General features: G+C 37.5%; 1 protein-coding gene across 2 annotated transcripts in view; it reads left to right on the forward strand.

Annotated features, from left to right (window-relative positions):
• Positions 1 to 17,178, forward strand: part of CCNT1 (cyclin T1) — a 36,292-nt gene that overhangs the window by 9,209 nt on the left and 9,905 nt on the right. The window contains exons 3-8 of one of the 2 annotated variants that reach the window (XM_035002767.1): positions 821 to 949; positions 4,262 to 4,322; positions 5,808 to 5,870; positions 6,855 to 6,900; positions 8,478 to 8,641; positions 8,804 to 8,874. In XM_035002767.1, coding sequence (XP_034858658.1) covers positions 821 to 949; positions 4,262 to 4,322; positions 5,808 to 5,870; positions 6,855 to 6,900; positions 8,478 to 8,641; positions 8,804 to 8,874 — 534 coding nt within the window. The remainder of the gene's footprint in view (positions 1 to 820; positions 950 to 4,261; positions 4,323 to 5,807; positions 5,871 to 6,854; positions 6,901 to 8,477; positions 8,642 to 8,803; positions 8,875 to 17,178) is intronic. The other variant, XR_004678762.1, reaches the window with a different exon arrangement.

The raw sequence follows: 17,178 nt of genomic DNA on the forward strand, positions 1-17,178 counted from the left end.
AAGAGTCGGACTCTTAACTGACTGAGCCATCTAGGTGCCCCAATTCACTGGTTTTTAATATATTCATAAAGTTCTGCAACCATCACCATGATCTGATTCCACAAAATTTATATTGCCCTAGAAAGAAACTTCTAATACATTAGTGGTCACTCCCATTTTCCTCTTCTAGCCCCTGGCAACCACTAATCTACTTTCAATTTGCTCCTTTAAAAAAAAGTATATAGAGGGGCACCTGGGTGGCTCAGTCGTTAAGTGTCTGCCTTCAGCTCAGGTCATGATCCCAGCGTCTTAGGATTTAAAAAAAAAAAAGTATACAGAGGGTTATGATATAAACTTAAGAAAGAACCTCATTTTATTTTTTTATTTTAAAGATTTTATTTATTTGACAGAGATGCAGTGAGAGAGGGAACACAAGCAGGGGGAGTGGGAGAGGGAGAAGCAGTTCCCGCTGAGCAGAGAGCCCGTTGCAGGACTCCATCCTAGGATGCTGGGATCATGACCTGAGCCGAAGGCAGACGCTTAACGACTGAGCCACCCAGGGGCTCCAAGAACCTCATTTTAAATAGAAAGCCAACTATTTACATCTAGTAGTTTCTCACACAGATAGCTTTTAATGAGAGTTTTTAAGGGATTGGTTTTTGGGAGCGGATGTAGATTAACGGATAGGAGAGGGGAAGACATTTTAAGGAGAAGAAAAGGCATTAACGAGAAGTGATGAAGTTGAGGCAAGCAGGGAATTTGGTTTGAGACTTAGTTCTTTTTTAGATCTACCTTGATCTAGGAATAAATAATAAATGTGATTTATTTTCTCTCCATCCAGTCTGTGGCTCCAGCGGCATTATTTCTAGCGGCTAAAGTAGAGGAGCAACCAAAAAAATTGGAACATGTCATCAAGGTAGCACACGCTTGTCTCCATCCGCAGGAATCACTTCCTGATACTAGGAGTGAGGTAGGGGATTAATTACATATATCTGTTTTTATTTATTTTGATGATAGCTTAGTTTTGTAATTTTGATTTACTGAAGTCTGAATGGGGGCTGTTAAATTTTTAGTTTTTGTTTTTCCTTTACAAAAACATTAGAAACTTTATGGCAAAACTTAACTGTATTCATTATAGTAAAATTGGAAAATACAGAAAAACTAAGAAGAAAATGTATTACCTAGATATAATTTGGACCACGGGTATGTAAGTGAATCATTATTTCTAGCTTCTTTTCTATGAATAGCTACACATGTATGTATTTTGTATGACTTTTCTACTTATTATATTGCAAATACATTCCCGTTTTATTCTCCATTTTCTTTTCTTTTTTTTAAGATTTTATTTATTTGAAAAAGAGAGCCCACAAGCTGGGGTGGGGCAGAGGAACAAGCAGACTCACCTCGATCCCAGGACCCTGAGATCATGACCTGAGCTGAAGTTAGATGCTTAACTGACTGAGCCACTCAGGCGCTCCATGAATAATATTCTTACCAATAAAGTTTTGTTACGGACTCTTTAAAAAAAAAATGAGTCCTGTCGTTTTTTTTTTTAACTTTTTTTTTTTTTTTTTTTTAAGATTTTATTTATTTATTTGAGAGAGAGAGCATGAGAGGGGGGAGGGTCAGAGGGAGAAGCAGACTCCCTGCAGAGCAGGGAGCCCGATGCGGGACTCGATCCTGGGACTCCAGGATCATGACCTGAGCCGAAGGCAGTCGCTTAACCAACTGAGCCACCCAGGTGCCCCTTTTTTTTTAACTTTTAAAGAAATTACAAAAGTTATATATGCTTGCTATAGAAGAACCCAAACATTTAAGAATCATTTGAAGTAAAAGTTAAAGCTCATCTCCCCTTCCTTCTAGCAGGATACTGCTGATTATAATTTCAGTATATATTCTGTCAGACCTCTATCTTATGCATGTACATACAGCTTTTTTTCCTTCCATCCTTCCTTGACTTTCTTAAAGAAGGGAAGCTCTGTCCTGGCTTTAGAAGTCGGTTGTTGGGGAGTGATGAGTTGTGAGAAATTTTGAAGTCTGACATTTTTAAGTGTTTAAACTCTGGATTTCTGTTACTAGATTATTTAAGTCTCTTACGATGGATGCATGAGTCATCCTTTATCAGATAGGTAAATAAATTTGCATGTTTTCATTATATTGGAGAAAGTGTTTCTTTTAGGGGGTTGTTTTTATTTTATTTGTTTGCTTGTTTGTTTATAGATTCATTTATTTGAGAAGAGAGAGGGTGCAGGGAGGGGCAGGAGAGAAACTCAAGCAGACTCCCTGTGAAATGTGGATTCCCACAACCCTGAGATCATGACCTGAGCTAATATCACAAGTCAGACACTTAACTGACTGAGCCACGCAGGCACCCCTTTATTTTGATAATAGTTCTAATTATGTGAGTTGTTTTACATAATAGTGTCTTGACTTCCCTTTGTTTTCTCTTACAGCAGTAGCTCTTGTTGAAAGAGTTATTATTGCCCTGGATTTTTATTTAGGTTTTAGACTAGTAAATGTCATTGGTCTGTAGAACTGACCAAATGAAACAAAATTTTGTTTTAACAAAGTAAAACAAAAAATAATTCTCACTTTTTTTCTCTAAAGTATATTTATATAATTTCTTACCCGAGTTTCTATCCCTCATGAGATGGGGAATCTTAGAGGAAAATATTTTATTCACTATATGGAAAGGAGTACTAGCACAGTTTAAGTCCTTATTGGACTTAGTTCAAGATCGTAAAGTTAGGTGGAAAGTTCACTACAATATAGATCTAACTCCTGTCCCAAGTCTCATTCTCCTAAAGTTCTAGACCAGTGCTGTCCAATAGAAATATAGAGGGAGTCATGTATAAATAAAACACTTTAACTTTTCATTGAACTTCATTTAAAATCTTCATTAGAAATAAAATCTTCATTTAAAAGAAGGTGAAATTGGGGCCCCTGGGTGGCTCAGTCCATTAAGTGTCTGCCTTCAGCTCAGGTTGTGATCCTGGGGTCCTGGTCCTGGAATGGAGCCCCACATCGGGCTCCCTGCTCAGTGGGGAGCCTGCTTCTCCCTCTCTCTTTGCCCCTCCCCCCGCTCGTGCTCACTCTCTTGTGCTCTCTGTCTCTCTCAAATAAATAAATAAAATCTTTAAAAAAACAAAAAAAAAGGTGAAATTAATTGTAATATTTTATATTATTGTTAATATCTTTTATTTAATCCCAAATATTGTCATTTCAATGTAAAATCAATATTAAAACATTATTAATGAGGTCATTTACATTATTATTTTTAAATTAAGTCTTCAAAATTTGGCATATATTCTTTTTTTTTTTTTTTTTTAAGATTTTATTTATGGGGCGCCTGGGTGGCTCAGTCATTAAGCATCTGTCTTCGGCTCAGGTCATGGTCGCGGGGTCCTGGGATCGAGCCCCATGTCGGGTTCCCTGCTCTATGGGAGGCCTGCTTTTCCCTCTCCACTCCCCCTGCTTGTGTTCCCTCTCTCACTATGTCTCTGTCAGATAAATAAATAAAATCTTTAAAAAAAAAAAGATTTTATTAGAGTGCGTGTGCGCGTGTGAGTACGAGTGGGGGAAGGGCAAAGGGAGAGGGAGAAGCAGACTCCACTGATAAGGGGCTTGATCCTAGGACTCTGGGATCACGGCCTGAGCCAAAGGCAGACGCTTAACCAACTGAGCCACCCAGGCCCCCCAATTTGGCGTATATTCTATTGCACATCTCAGTTTAGTCTAGCTACATTTCAGGTGCTCAGTAGCCATGTAGGGGTAGTGGCTACAGTATTGGCTGGTACAAATCTGAGAGAAATTTTTGTTGTTTATTCCCTTTTCCTTTGAACTCTTCTAATTCTTAGACATCTAGCATTACCTCAGATGGGACGGTTGTCAGGAGTCAGATGTTTGAGATTGCCTGCAGTACTGTAGGGTCTACAAATGTATTTTGATGATGTTGAAAAAAGATGTATGTATTTTTAATTATTTTGTGTCTACATCACATTTTAGAACCTAAAATGTTAGTCTTGAAAATGAACCAAATCCCTGGTGCCTTTTTGGTAGCTAATTATGAATAAAGTATGATTTCTCAATATGTCACTTTTTTCTTCTTTTAAGAGGAAAATTTATGCTTAATAGAGAAGGATTATATTTCAGTTCCTAGGCTACCTCTTAACTTCATCCCTGCCTTTTGTTGCTTTGGTTTTCTTGGAAGGAGTTAGAATTGTTTACACTTTATATATTGTGCCTTTTTTGGGGAATAATTTATCTGTCTTCTCACCTGTAGGCTTACCTGCAACAAGTTCAAGATCTGGTGATATTAGAAAGCATAATTCTGCAGACTTTAGGTAAATTTATTTTTCTTTAAAATATTAAGAAATGTATGCAATATAAAATTTTAAAATTTGCAAAATAGGAAGGCAGAAGAAAATCTCTAGTGAAGGTTTTTGCTAATTATAGAAGTTGTGGAATGCGGTTTAACCCTGACCTACACCATAGAGAGAAGTCAGGTATAGCCGTCCTTTGGAATAGTAGTTAGCAGGGTTTTTTTAATTCTACATTCATGATTTGCTTTGGAAGTTTGTCATTTATTAACTTCATGATAAATAATGGCAGAAACTAAAGAACTTTTTTCCTTTCATGGATTTTTATGATCTGTTTGTCATTATATTTATATAACAGGATCAATTTTTAACAATTTAACAATTTGGTAATAGTTTATTTTTTTTTAAAGAAGTCATGTAGTTTTTTTTTTAGATTTATTTAAAAGATTTTGTTTGAGAAAGAGAGCGAAAAAGCACGAGCAGGGTGAGAGGCAGAGGTAGGAGCAGACTCCCCGCTGAGCAGGCAGCCAGATGTGGGACTCCAGGATCCATAACCTGAGCTGAATAGCATACGCCTAATGGACTGAGCCACTCAGGCGCCCCTAGATTTATTTATTTGAGAGAGAGAACAAGCGCGCACATGTGTGCAGCTGTGTGGAGGGAGGCGCAGAGGGAGCGAATCTTCAAACACACTCCCTACCCCGGGGCTCCGTTGGGCTCTATCTCACAACCTGTGAGATCATGACCTGAACCGAAACCAAGAGCTGGATGCTCAATGGACTGAGCACCCAGGCACACCTCTAATCAGTGTTTAGAACAGCAGAGTTTTGGTGGAGAAATTTCAGCCCTAGCGGTTGATGGGCAACCCTGATGATGATGATTATTTTTATCAGAGATACTACCTTTTAAAAGCTTAGCAAATTTGGAAAATAAAGATTTTTTTCTTGGGCTGTTTTTCTCTTCTCTGGGTATGAGTTGTGTTGGTACACCTGTATTTTATTTCATGTCTGTACACACAATTCTTCAAGGCTTATCTTTTTTTTTTTTTTAGCATATATGCTGCCAAAGTGAGCACTCAAAGCTTATCTCTGAAGTTAATTTCTGTTAATTAGCTTTTTACTTTAAATTATCTTCAGAGTAACTGTATTTTAGGGGAAAATGATATCTTTCTGGTGGAATAAATTTTAATATTTTAATGTGGAAGCCAATAAGATCTAATTTGCATGAGTCATTTGTCCATTGAGAATAATTTTCTGTTTAGAGATTATTGGTTCCTCAGGGGTCTTGAGACTGCATTAGCTTTATCATTTAGTGCAAAATATGATTGTCTTTGAAGATAATACGTCTTAGAGAAGAGTGTGCTATATGTGTTGTGTGACCCTCTTAGCCTCTGAACAGTAATTTTGGGAGAGGAAAATGAGGGAGGCCTTTAATGATGACTCAGATAAAAGAAGGATAAAATGACTCCAGTATCTTTAGCTTTTTAACTAAAGTACTTTTTTTTTTTAGGCTTTGAACTAACAATTGATCACCCACATACACATGTGGTAAAGTGCACTCAACTGGTTCGAGGTAAGGAATCCCAACTTGAAATGGCTGTCTTAAATTGTTTTACCATTTAATGGCTATGCTTTATTTATGGTGGACAAATATATAACATAGCTGCTTTGGCTAGAAGTTAAATTGAAAGGATTATACCTGGCTTAAATCAAAATGAGTGTTTCTAACTTGGGATTTTTCTGCTGGGTTCTTAAAGTTTTTAGGTGATCTTCAGTTAGAATTAGCCTCTTGACAATGTTTGTCAGAGCCTGGAGCAGATTTCATAAAGTCAAGTGACAGGTATCTAATAGCAGTTTAAGGATATAGTTAGAAAGCATTAGAAGGTTTACATTGAGCAAGGATAAGGTTAAACAAAGGTGGATATATGCTGGTATTGAAAAGACTGAGTTTTAAGGAAAATTAAAATTTACTTTATTACCCAGAGCAGTTTTTTGGGGAAGGGGAGATTTTTTTTTTTCCTTCATTGTGGTATATCAAGTAATTTATGTTATTTGATGATTTGGGGTCTGAATCACAGGCTACTCCATTAAAAAAAATTTTTTTAAGCACAGATCACTTTTCCCAAATATACAAAGGTATTCTGGGTTCTGATCTTGCCTCCAAATTAGTTCATCTTCTAGTTCAGTATTTTTCAGTGAACCCTTGCATCAGAATTTCTAGGTTACCTGTTAAAAATGCATGTGTCCTTCTCCAAACATACTGAGTCACACTCTAGGAAGGTTGTCCAGGAATTGCATTTTAAACAAGTATTTCAAATACTTGGTGTGCAATGTAAAGCTTGAGTTCCTTGGTCTGGAAGCAGCATAATTATTATAATTAAAAGTTGCTGATTTGTCTTCTTTTGTAGAATGTTAAACATCAGGTGGTCAGGGACCAAGTCTGCCTTATTTGTTATTATGTTCTCTACTTGGAAATATTAAATGCTCACTAAATAATGGAGAATGAATGGAACTAATAACTTTTTTCCCTCTCCCTCCCCTCCCTTTTCTTTTTTAGCAAGCAAGGACTTAGCACAGACTTCTTACTTCATGGCAACTAACAGGTTTATATTTTAATATTTTTCTCTTCTATTTTTGGGATAGGGCTTTACTTGGGTTGGAATTGTCACTTTTTGGGGGGTATATGGAAAGATATCAGGTCTAGCACTTAGTAAACTAGAACCCAAAGACCCAGGTTGGATTGTTGATACAGTGTATTATAGACAATTCTCTGGAACTGTTGATTTTTCTGTACAGTTTTCATATTTTACCTTAAGTTTCCATGGTGCTTTTTAATTTGCTAAGATGATGTAATTATGTACTACTGATGGTTTGAAAGCATACTTGATTCTGCATGTCTTCCTTGGCTTTAAAATATCCAAGAGCAGGGGTGCCTGGCTGCTCAGTTGGGAGAGATTGTAACTCTTGATCTCAGGGTGCTGAGTTCAAGCCCCACGTTGGGTGTAGAGATTACTTAAAGATAAAATCTAAAAAAAATAATTAAAAAAATAATCCAAGAGCATAGTTCTGTAAGTTTAGGTAAACTTCAGGTTGATATTAGAGAGAGAGTGTGCATGTGTGTGACTGAGCGCGCATGAGCCGGGGGAGGGGCGGAGGGAGAGGGACAAACAGATTCCCTGCTGAGTGGGGAAGCCTGACACCGGGCTCCATCCTGGGACTCTGAGATCATGACCTGAGCCGAAGTCAGATATGCTTAATCAACCAAGCCACCCAGGTGTCCCAATAATTATGGTATTTAAAAGACTTATTTTTCTTCCCCCATTGTCAGATAAATGTGCATGTATATGTGTAAAGAGTTATAATGTTTTTGTCTTTCTTCTTCTCTTTTTAAAATAAAAATTAATACATAATTTGTATTACCAAATTACTTGATCAGTCTCATCTCCAGTTGATTGTTCATGGAAATCAAAGATACTCCTATTGACTGTCGTTTCATTTTTATAGCCTGATAGGAGAAATTTTTGAAGTAAACCATCAGTTAAGCATATTCACAATTGAGAGAGTGATTGTCTATTCATTATTTTAGTTTAGTATATTTTTATTTTTTTAATTTAAATTTAACTTAGTTAACATATATTATAATATTAGTTTCAGGGGTAGAGTTTGGTGCTTATCAGTTGCATACAACACACAGTGCTCATTACATCAAGTGCCCTCCTAAATGTCCATCACCCAATCACCCCTCTATTCATTATTTTAAATAGACCAGACCTGTGATTGGCAAGAGATAAGATAATTTTAAGAGGGTTTTAAGTATTTGATTTAGGGATTACACATAACTAAAAATCTTATAATTTTCCTTGAGTTCTAAGCTGCTCTCAGGATAATAGATCCTTATTTTAAAAAACTGAGTACCCTATCTCTTTGGTTTTGGTCCTGGTCTTTTGTCAGTGTGTGGGATTGAATGATGTATAGCCAAAAAATTCAAAAATGTTACCTGAGCAGGTGGGTTAATGGAAAATCATGTTGAGTGCTGGATCAGAGCACTGGATATTTCTTACCCTTCTTACTCTCCAGTGTTTTTAAATTTTTTTTTCTTTTTAAATAATGGAGAGTTTTAACTTTGGGTTCAGAATTGAGAGCTCATGACACTCTCTTGTTTCCTTCCCTCTGATGTCAGCTTGCATTTGACCACATTTAGTCTGCAGTACACACCTCCTGTGGTGGCCTGTGTCTGCATTCATCTGGCTTGCAAGTGGTCCAACTGGGAGATCCCAGTCTCAACTGATGGGAAGCACTGGTGGGAGTATGTTGACGCCACTGTGACCTTGGAACTTTTAGATGGTAAGTTTTAGAGTAAGGGACCTTGAAAAGCACTTGCTCTTGATCTGTCACATATCTGGCCCAAAGTGACTTGATTCAGATGAAAATAGTTAGTTGAGGTTATTCTTGTTTTTTTACTTCTGCTTCTCTGAGTTTTTCTTAAATGTTCTATTTCATTTGTAGAACTGACACATGAATTTCTACAGATTCTGGAGAAAACCCCTAACAGGCTCAAACGAATTCGGAATTGGAGGGTAAGAATTATTGCTGTCAGCTTGTGGTACAAAACCAGTTTTTTTTCTTTTGACTGCACAGTGAATATACCAGAATTGGTTATGTACCCCAGGTTTGGAATTACCCTTTTCTTAGTTACGTAATAATCATGACTTCAACTTCATAACTTAGATACTGGCCCAGAAGTCAGTCGTGATAGGTGATAGCAGGATTTGTTTTGTGTTGTGCAACTCTTGTGATATAGTCAGTCGGCAACATTGATTGAGTGTTTTCTGTGTGGAGACTGTTAGGGAAAAAATGTGGCTACTCTGAGTCATAAAGTGTTGGGTTCTGGTAGAGGAAAGATAGAGTTACAAGGTTAGAGCTGGTATTATTCTGCGTTGACATTATTTGCTTTTTAAATGGATTTTAAATTTTGTTTTTATGTAGATTGCAGGCTAAAGTTTTATTTCTTTTTTTTTTTAGATTTTAGTTATTTGACAGAGAGACTCAGCGAGAGAAGGAACACAAGCAGGGGGAGTAGGAGGGGGAGAAGCAGGCTTCCCGTGGAGCAGGGAGCCCAATGCAGGGCTCGATCCCAGGAGCCTGGGATCATGACCTGAGCCGAAGGCAGATGCTTAACGACTAAGCCACCCAGGCGCCCCCTAAAGATGTATTTCAGATATTTTTCAAAGTCTTATTTATATAATGGAATCATTCTTTTTTCCCTTGGCATTAGATAGAAAGTTCATTTAAACACGTTCCTTGCAGGGGTGCCTGGGTGGCTCAGTCGGTTAAGCATCTGCCTTTGGCTCAGGTCATGATCCCAGGGTCCTGGTATCGAGCTCCCTGCTCAGCGGGGAGCCTACTTCTCCCTCTTCCTTGTGCTCTCTCTCACTATCTCTCTTTCTCTCAAATAAATTTTTTTTTTTTTTAAGATTTTTATTTATTTGACAGAGAGAGACACGGCGAGAGAGGGAACACAAGCAGGGGGAGTGGGAGAGGGAGAAGCAGTCTTTCCTGCCGAACAGGGAGACCGATGAGGGACTCGATCCCAGGACCCTGAGATCATGACCTGAGCTGAAGGCAGACGCTTAAGGACTGAGCCACCCAGGTGCCCCTAAATAAATAAAATCTTAAAAAAAATAAAAATGTTCCCTGCATTCTCAGAAATCCAGATTGATAAAATTAATTTCATTCTCCTGAGTTTAGTGAATTGTAGAAAATGAGTTTGCCTAGGATTCACAGGAGGCTTGAGAGCACATAGGTGATCACTGTGATCATATGACACCTCACCAAAATTTCTGGAATTTGCTTTTGGAGTAACTGCTGTCATAAGCAGTCATAAGGCATAGACGTTAATGAATGAATTTTAGATATGCACAAATTAATTTTTTTAATTGGCTTGTAGCATTGGTATAGATTGCTGTAACTTTTTGGGGGATGTGATAGAACACTTAATGTAAGATTACCCTTTTAGCAAATTTTTGAGTATACAGTTACTTACAGGTATTATGTTGTACAGTAGGTTTCTAGGACTTGTCTTATATAACTGACTTTGTACCTTTTGACTAATACATTCTTGTTTCCCCCTACCCCCAGGCCACTATTTTACTCTGTCTATATGAGTTTAAATCTTAGATTCCTCACATAAGTGAGATCATATTTTGTCTTTCTGTGTCTGGCTTATTTCACAGCAAAAGGCCTTCCAGGTTCATTCATGTGGCAAATGGCAGGATTTCCTTTTTTTTTTTTTTTTTTTTAATTGTGGTAAAATGCGTATAGCATAAAAGTTACCATCTTAACCATTTTTAAATGTACGGTTCAGGAGTATTAAGTATATTCAGATTGTTGTGCAACCATCATTACCATTCGTCTCCATAATTCATTTCATTTTTTGAAACTGAAACTTTATACTCATTAAATAATTCCCCATTCTCCCTTCCCCCCAGCCCCTGGCAGTCACAATTATGCTTTCTGTCTTTGTGATGTGGCCACTCTTAAGTACTTTATATAAATGGAATAATACAGTATTTGTCTTTTTGTGGTTTATTTCACTTAGCATAATGTTCTCAAGCTTCATCCATGTTGTAGCATATTGTAGAATTTTTTAAAGGCTGAGTGATATTCCCTTGTATGTATCCACCACAGTTTGCTTATCCATTCATCTGTTGATGGATGCTTAAGTTGCTTCCATATTTTAGCTACTGTGAATAATGCTGCCATGAACATGGGTGTACAAGTATGTCTTCAAGATCTTGATTTTTATTCTTTTGGTTATATACCCAGAATTGGAATTGCTGGATTATATGGTAATTCTGTTTTTAATTTTAATTTTTTTGAAGTTGTTTTTAAATTTTTTAATTAGAAAAATAAAAAAATTTTGAAGTCTAAATGTTCCTTTTTTTTTTTTGTTACCTGTGCCATTGATGTCATATCCAGGAAATTGCCAAATCCACTGTTGTGAAGCCTTTGTCCTGTTTTCTTCTAAGAGTTTTATTGCTTTGAGTCCTTTATCCAATTTTGAGCTAATTTTGTATGTGGTATTAGGTAAGGGTCCAACTTCATTCTTTTGAATGTGGATATCCAGTTTTCCCAGCACCATTTAATTTTTATTTTTTTATTTTTTAAGATTTTATTTATTTATTTGACAGAGAGAGAGACAGCGAGAGAGGGAACACAAGCAGGGGGAGTGGGAGAGGGAGAAGCAGGCTTCCCTTGGAACAGGGAGCCCGATGCGGGGCTCGATCCCAGGACTCTGGGATCATGACCTGAGCCGAAGGCAGATGTTTAACTGACTGAGCCACCCATGCGCCCCTCCCAGCACCATTTATTAAAAAGACTATCCTTTCCCCGTCTTGGTCTTGGCATCTTTGGCAAAAATCATTTGACCATATATGCAAGGGTTTATTTTTGGGCTTTCTCTTCTGTTTCATTCATCTGTATGTCTCTTGATGCCAGTATCACACTATATTACTGTACAGTGATTACTGTAGCTTTATAGTAAGTTTTGAAATCAGGAGGTGTGAATTCTCCAGTTTTGTTCTTCATTTCCAGATTATTTTAGCTATTTGGGGGTCACTTGAGATCTCATATAAGTTTTAGGGTGGCCTTTTCTATTTCTGCAAAAAATACTGGGATTTTGATAGGGATTGCATTGAATTTTCAGGTTGCTTAGGGTCATAATGTTCACATTTTAACAATATGAAGCCTTTGAATCCAGAACATGGAATGAGTTTTCCATTTAGTCTTAATTTCTTTTTTTTTTTTTTAAAGATTTTATTTATTTGTGAGAGAGAGAATGAGAGAGAGCACATGAGAGGGGGGAGGGTCAGAGGGAGAAGCAGACTCCCTGCCGAGCAGAGAGCCCGATGCGGGACTCGATCCAGGGACTCCGGGATCATGACCTGAGCCGAAGGCAGTCGCTTAACCAACTGAGCCACCCAGGCGCCCCCCATTTAGTCTTAATTTCTTTTAGCAGTGTTTTCCAGTTTTAATCGTACAAGTCTTTCACCTCCCTGGTTAAGTTAATTCATAAGGTTTTTGTTTTGTTTTGTTTTGATACTATTGTAAATAGGATTGTTTTCATAATTTCCTTTACAGATTGTTCATGTATAGAAATGCAACTGAAATTTATGTGTTGACTTTGTATCCTGCTACTTTGCTGAATTTATTAATAATAATTTTTATGTATGTGGAGTTTTCTATGTAAGATTATATCATCTGCCTTAGGGTTAAACGTCTGCCTTCGGCTCAGGTGTCATGATCCCAGGGTCCTGGGATCGAGTCCCTCATCGGTCTCCCTGCTCGGTAGGGAGTCTGCTTCTCCCTCTGCCTGACCCTCCCCCTGCTCGTGCTATCTCTCTCTCTGTCAAATCAATAAAGTCTTTTTTAAAAAAATTATATCCTCTGCAAACAGATAATTTTACTTTTTTGCCAATTTGAATGTTCTTTCTTTTTTTTTTTTGAGAGAGAGAACGTCAGTGGGGAGGGGCAGAGGGAGAGAGCGAATCTTAGGCAGACTCCATGCTCAGCACTGAGCCTGACATGGGGCTCCATTTCACAACCCTGAGATCATAACCTGAGCCAAAATCAAGAGTCAGACGCTTAACTGACTGAGCCACCCAGGTGTCTCTGAATGCTTTCTTTTGCCTACTTGTTCTGATGAGAACTTCTAATACTTTGTTGAATAAAATTGAAAGGGGCATCCTTGCCTTGTTCTAGATCATAGCAGAGCACTTTCAGTTTTTCACTGTTGAATGTGATGTTTGCTTTGAGTGTTTCATATATGGCTTTTATTATGTTGAGGTAGTTTCCTTCTATTAGTTTGTTGGGTGTTTTTATCAAGAGAGGGTGTTGAATTTTGTCAAATGCTTTTTCTGTATCTGGAAGATGATGTGTTTTTTTTCCTTTATTGTGTTTACGTGGCATGTCACATGGATGACTTTTGTATGTTGAACCATTCTTGCGTTCTAGGAGTAAGTCTTACTTGGTCATAGTGTGTAATTCTTTTAATATGCTGCTAAATTCAGTTTGTTAGTATCTTTTTTTTTAAGATTTTATTTATTTATTTGTCAGAGAGAGAGCGAGCACAGGGAGGGGGAGAGGTAGGCAGAGGGAGAAGCAAACTCAAGTCCGTCCCCCGCTCCCCCGCCCTGATGTGGGACTCTATCCCAGGACCCTGGGATCATGACCTGAGCCAAAGCAGACAGATGCTTAACCGACTGAGCTACCCAGGCGTCCCAGTTTGTTTAGTATTTTGTTGAGAATTTTTACATGAGTGTCTTTGTCTGGCTTTGATATCAGGGTAATGCTGGCCTCATAGAATGAGTTGAGAGGTGTTGCCTCCTCTTCAAATTTCTGGAAAAGTTTTAAAAAGATTCACCAGTGAAGCCATCAGGTCCAGGGCTGTTCTTTGTTGGGAAATTATTTTATTACTGATTCAGTCTCCTTCCTAGTTACTGTTCAGATTTTCTATTTCTTTATGGTTTATTCTCGGTAGGTTTTGTGTTTCTAGGAATTAGTCCATTTCATCTAGATTATCTAATTTATTGGCATACAGTTGTTCAGAGTACTCTTTTTTAAAATTTTTTTTAAGTCAGGTTTATTAAGGTACAATTTACATAGAGTAAAATTCACTTTTTCCCCCCTCTTTAATGTCCATCACCCAGTTCCTCCATCCCTCCAACCCTTTCCCCTCCAGCAACCCTGAGTTTTTTTCCTATGATTAAGAGTCTCTTACAGTTTGTCTCCCTCTCTGATTTTGTCTTGTTTTATTTTTCCTCTCTTCCCCTATGATCCTCTGTTTTATTTTTTAAATTGCACGTAAGAGTGAGATCATATGGTAATTGTCTTTCTCTGATTGACTTATTTCACTTAGCATAATACCCTCTAGTTCCATCCATGTCATTGCAAATGGCAAGACTTCAGATTTTTTGATGGCTGAGCAGTATTCCATTGTGTGTGCATGTGTGTGTTTGTGTGTGTGTATTATATATATATAATATGTCATCACATCTTCTTTATTCATCTGTCAATGGACATCTGGGCTCTTTCCATAATAGGGCTATTGTGGACATTGCTGCTATAAACATTGGGGTACAGGTGCCCCTTCGGATCACTATGTTTCTATCTTTGGAGTAAATACCTAGTAGTATAATTGCTGGGTCGTACAGTAGCTCTATTTTCAGCTTTCTGAGGAACCTCCAGCTGTTTTCCAGAGTGGCTGCACCAGCTTGCATTCCCACCAACAGTGTAAGAGGGTTCCCCTTTCTCTGCATCCTCATCAACATCTGTCGTTTCCTGACTTGTTAATTTTAGCCATTCTGACCAGTGTGAGGTCATATCTCTTTATGGCTTTGATTTGTATTTCCCTGATGCCGAGTGATGTGGAGAATTTTTTCATGTGTCTGTTGGCCATTTGGATGTCTTCTTTGGAGGAATGTCTGTTCATGTCTTCTGCCCATTTCTTGATTGGATTATTTGCTTTTTGGGGGTGTTGAGTTTGATAAGTTCTTTATAGATTTTGGATACTAGCCCTTTATCTGATAAGACATTTGCAAATACCTTCTCCCACTCTGTCGGTTGTCTTTTGGTTTTATCGACTGTTTTCTTTGCTGTGCAAAAGCTTTTTATCTTGTTGAAGCCCCAGTAGTTCATTTTTGCCTTTGTTTCCCTTGCCCTTGAAGATGTGTCTAGCAAGAAGTTGCTGCAACCAAGGTTGTAGAGTTTTCTGCCTGTGTTTTCCTTAGAGTTTTGATGGACTCCTGTCTCACATTTAGGTCTTTCATCCATTTTGAGTCTATTTTTGTGTGTGGTGTAAGGAAATGGTCCAATTTCATTCTTCTGTATGTGGCTATCCAATTTTCCTAACACCACTTGTTGAAGAGACTGTCTTTTTTCCATTGGATATTCTTTCCTGCTTTGTCGAATATTAGTTGACAATACAGTTGAGGGTCTATTTCTGGGTTCTGTGTTCTGCTGTGTGTCTGTTTTTGTGCCAGTACCGTACTCTCTTGATGATTATATTGTAATAGAGCTTGAAGTCTGGGATTCTGATGGCACCAGCTTTGGTTTTCTTTTTCAACCTTCCTCTGGCTGTTCAGGGTCTGGTTCCAAAGAAATTTTAGGATTGTTTGTTCCAGCTCGGTGAGAAAAGTTGGTTTTTTTAATAGGGATTGCATTGAATCTGTAGATTGCTCTAGGTAGCATAGACATTGTAACATATTTGTTCTTCCAATCCATGAGTATGAAAGGTTTTTCCATTTCTTTGTGTCTTCCTCAGTTTCTTTCATGAGTGTTCTATAATTTTCTGAGTATGGATCCTTTGTCGTTTGTTTAGGTTTATTCCTAGGTATCTTGTGGTTTTGGGGTGCAGTTGTAAATGGGATTGACTCCTTAATTTTTCTTTCTTCTGTCTCATTGTTAGTGTATAGAAACACAACTGATTTCTGTGCATTGATTTTATATCCTGCCACTTTGCTGAATTCTTGTATAAGTTCTAGCAATTTTGGGGTAGAGTCTTTTGGGTTCTCCACATAGAGTATCATGTCATCTGCAAAGAGTGAGAGTTTGACTTCTTTTTTGGTTATTTGAATGCCTTTTATTTCTTTTTGTTGTCTGCTGAGGCTAGGACTGCTAGTACCATGTTGAACAATAGTGATGATAGTGGACATCCCTGCCATGTTCCTGACCTAAAAAGCTCTCAGTTTTTCCCCATTGAAGAATGATATTTTCTGTGGGCTTTTCATGTATGGCTTTTATGATATTGAAGTATGTTCCCTCTATCCCTACACTCTGAAGAGTTTTAATCAAGAAAGGATGCTGTACTTTGTCAAATGCTTTTTCTACATCTATTGAGAGGATCATATGGTTTTTGTCCTTTCTTTTATTAATGTAGTGTATTGATTGATTTGTGGATGTTGAACCACCCTTGCAGCCCAGGAATAAATCCCATTTGGTTGTGGTGAATAATTCTTTTAATATACTGTTGGATCCTGTTGGCTAGTATCTTGGTGAGAATTTTGGCATCCATGTTCATCAGGGATATTGGTCTGTAATTCTTTTTAGTGGGGTGTTTGGTTTTAGGATCAAAGTAATACTGGCCTCATAGAGTTTGGAAAATTTCCTTCCATTTCTATTTTTTGAAACAGCTTCAGAAGAATAGGTATTAGTTCTTCTTTAAATGTTTGGTAGAATTCCCCTGGGAAGCCATCCGGCTCTGGACTCTTGTTTGTTGGGAGATTTTTGATTACTGCTTCAATTTCCTTGCTGGTTATGGGTCTGTTCAGGTTTTCTGTTTCTTCTTGTTTTAGTTTTGGTAGTTTATTCGTCTCTAGGAATGCATCCATTTCTTCCAGATTGCCTTAAGGTCAGAGTACCCTTAAAATCCTTTTTATTTCTGTAGAATTGATAGCAATGTCTCCTCTTTCATTTCAGATTTTAGTGGTTTGAATCTTTTGTTTTTTTCCTAGACCATCTAGTTAAAGGTTTAATTTTTTTGATCTTCTCAAAGAACCACCTGCTAGTTTTATTAATTTTTCTCTATTCTGTTTTCTATTTTGTTTATCTGTGCTGTAATCTTTGTTATATTCCTTCCATTTGCTTTGGCTTTAGTTTGTTCTTCTTCTAGTTCCTCACATTATAACTTTAGTTTGTTAAGTTGAGCTCTTTATTTTTAATGTGAGTGTTCATAGCTATAAATTTTTCCCTTAGTGCTGCTTTTGCTGCATCCCATAAGTTTTGATATGTTGTCTTTTTGTTTTCATTCATCCTTATGTATTTTCCAGTTTCCCTTTTGATTTCTTCTTTGATCCATTAGTTGTTTAAAAGTGTTAGTTTCCACG

The sequence above is a fragment of the Mirounga leonina genome, unplaced genomic scaffold (genome assembly GCF_011800145.1).
Source record: "Mirounga leonina isolate KUSES-001 unplaced genomic scaffold, KU_Mleo_1.0 Mir_126, whole genome shotgun sequence".
NCBI classification, from domain to species: domain Eukaryota; kingdom Metazoa; phylum Chordata; class Mammalia; order Carnivora; family Phocidae; genus Mirounga; species Mirounga leonina.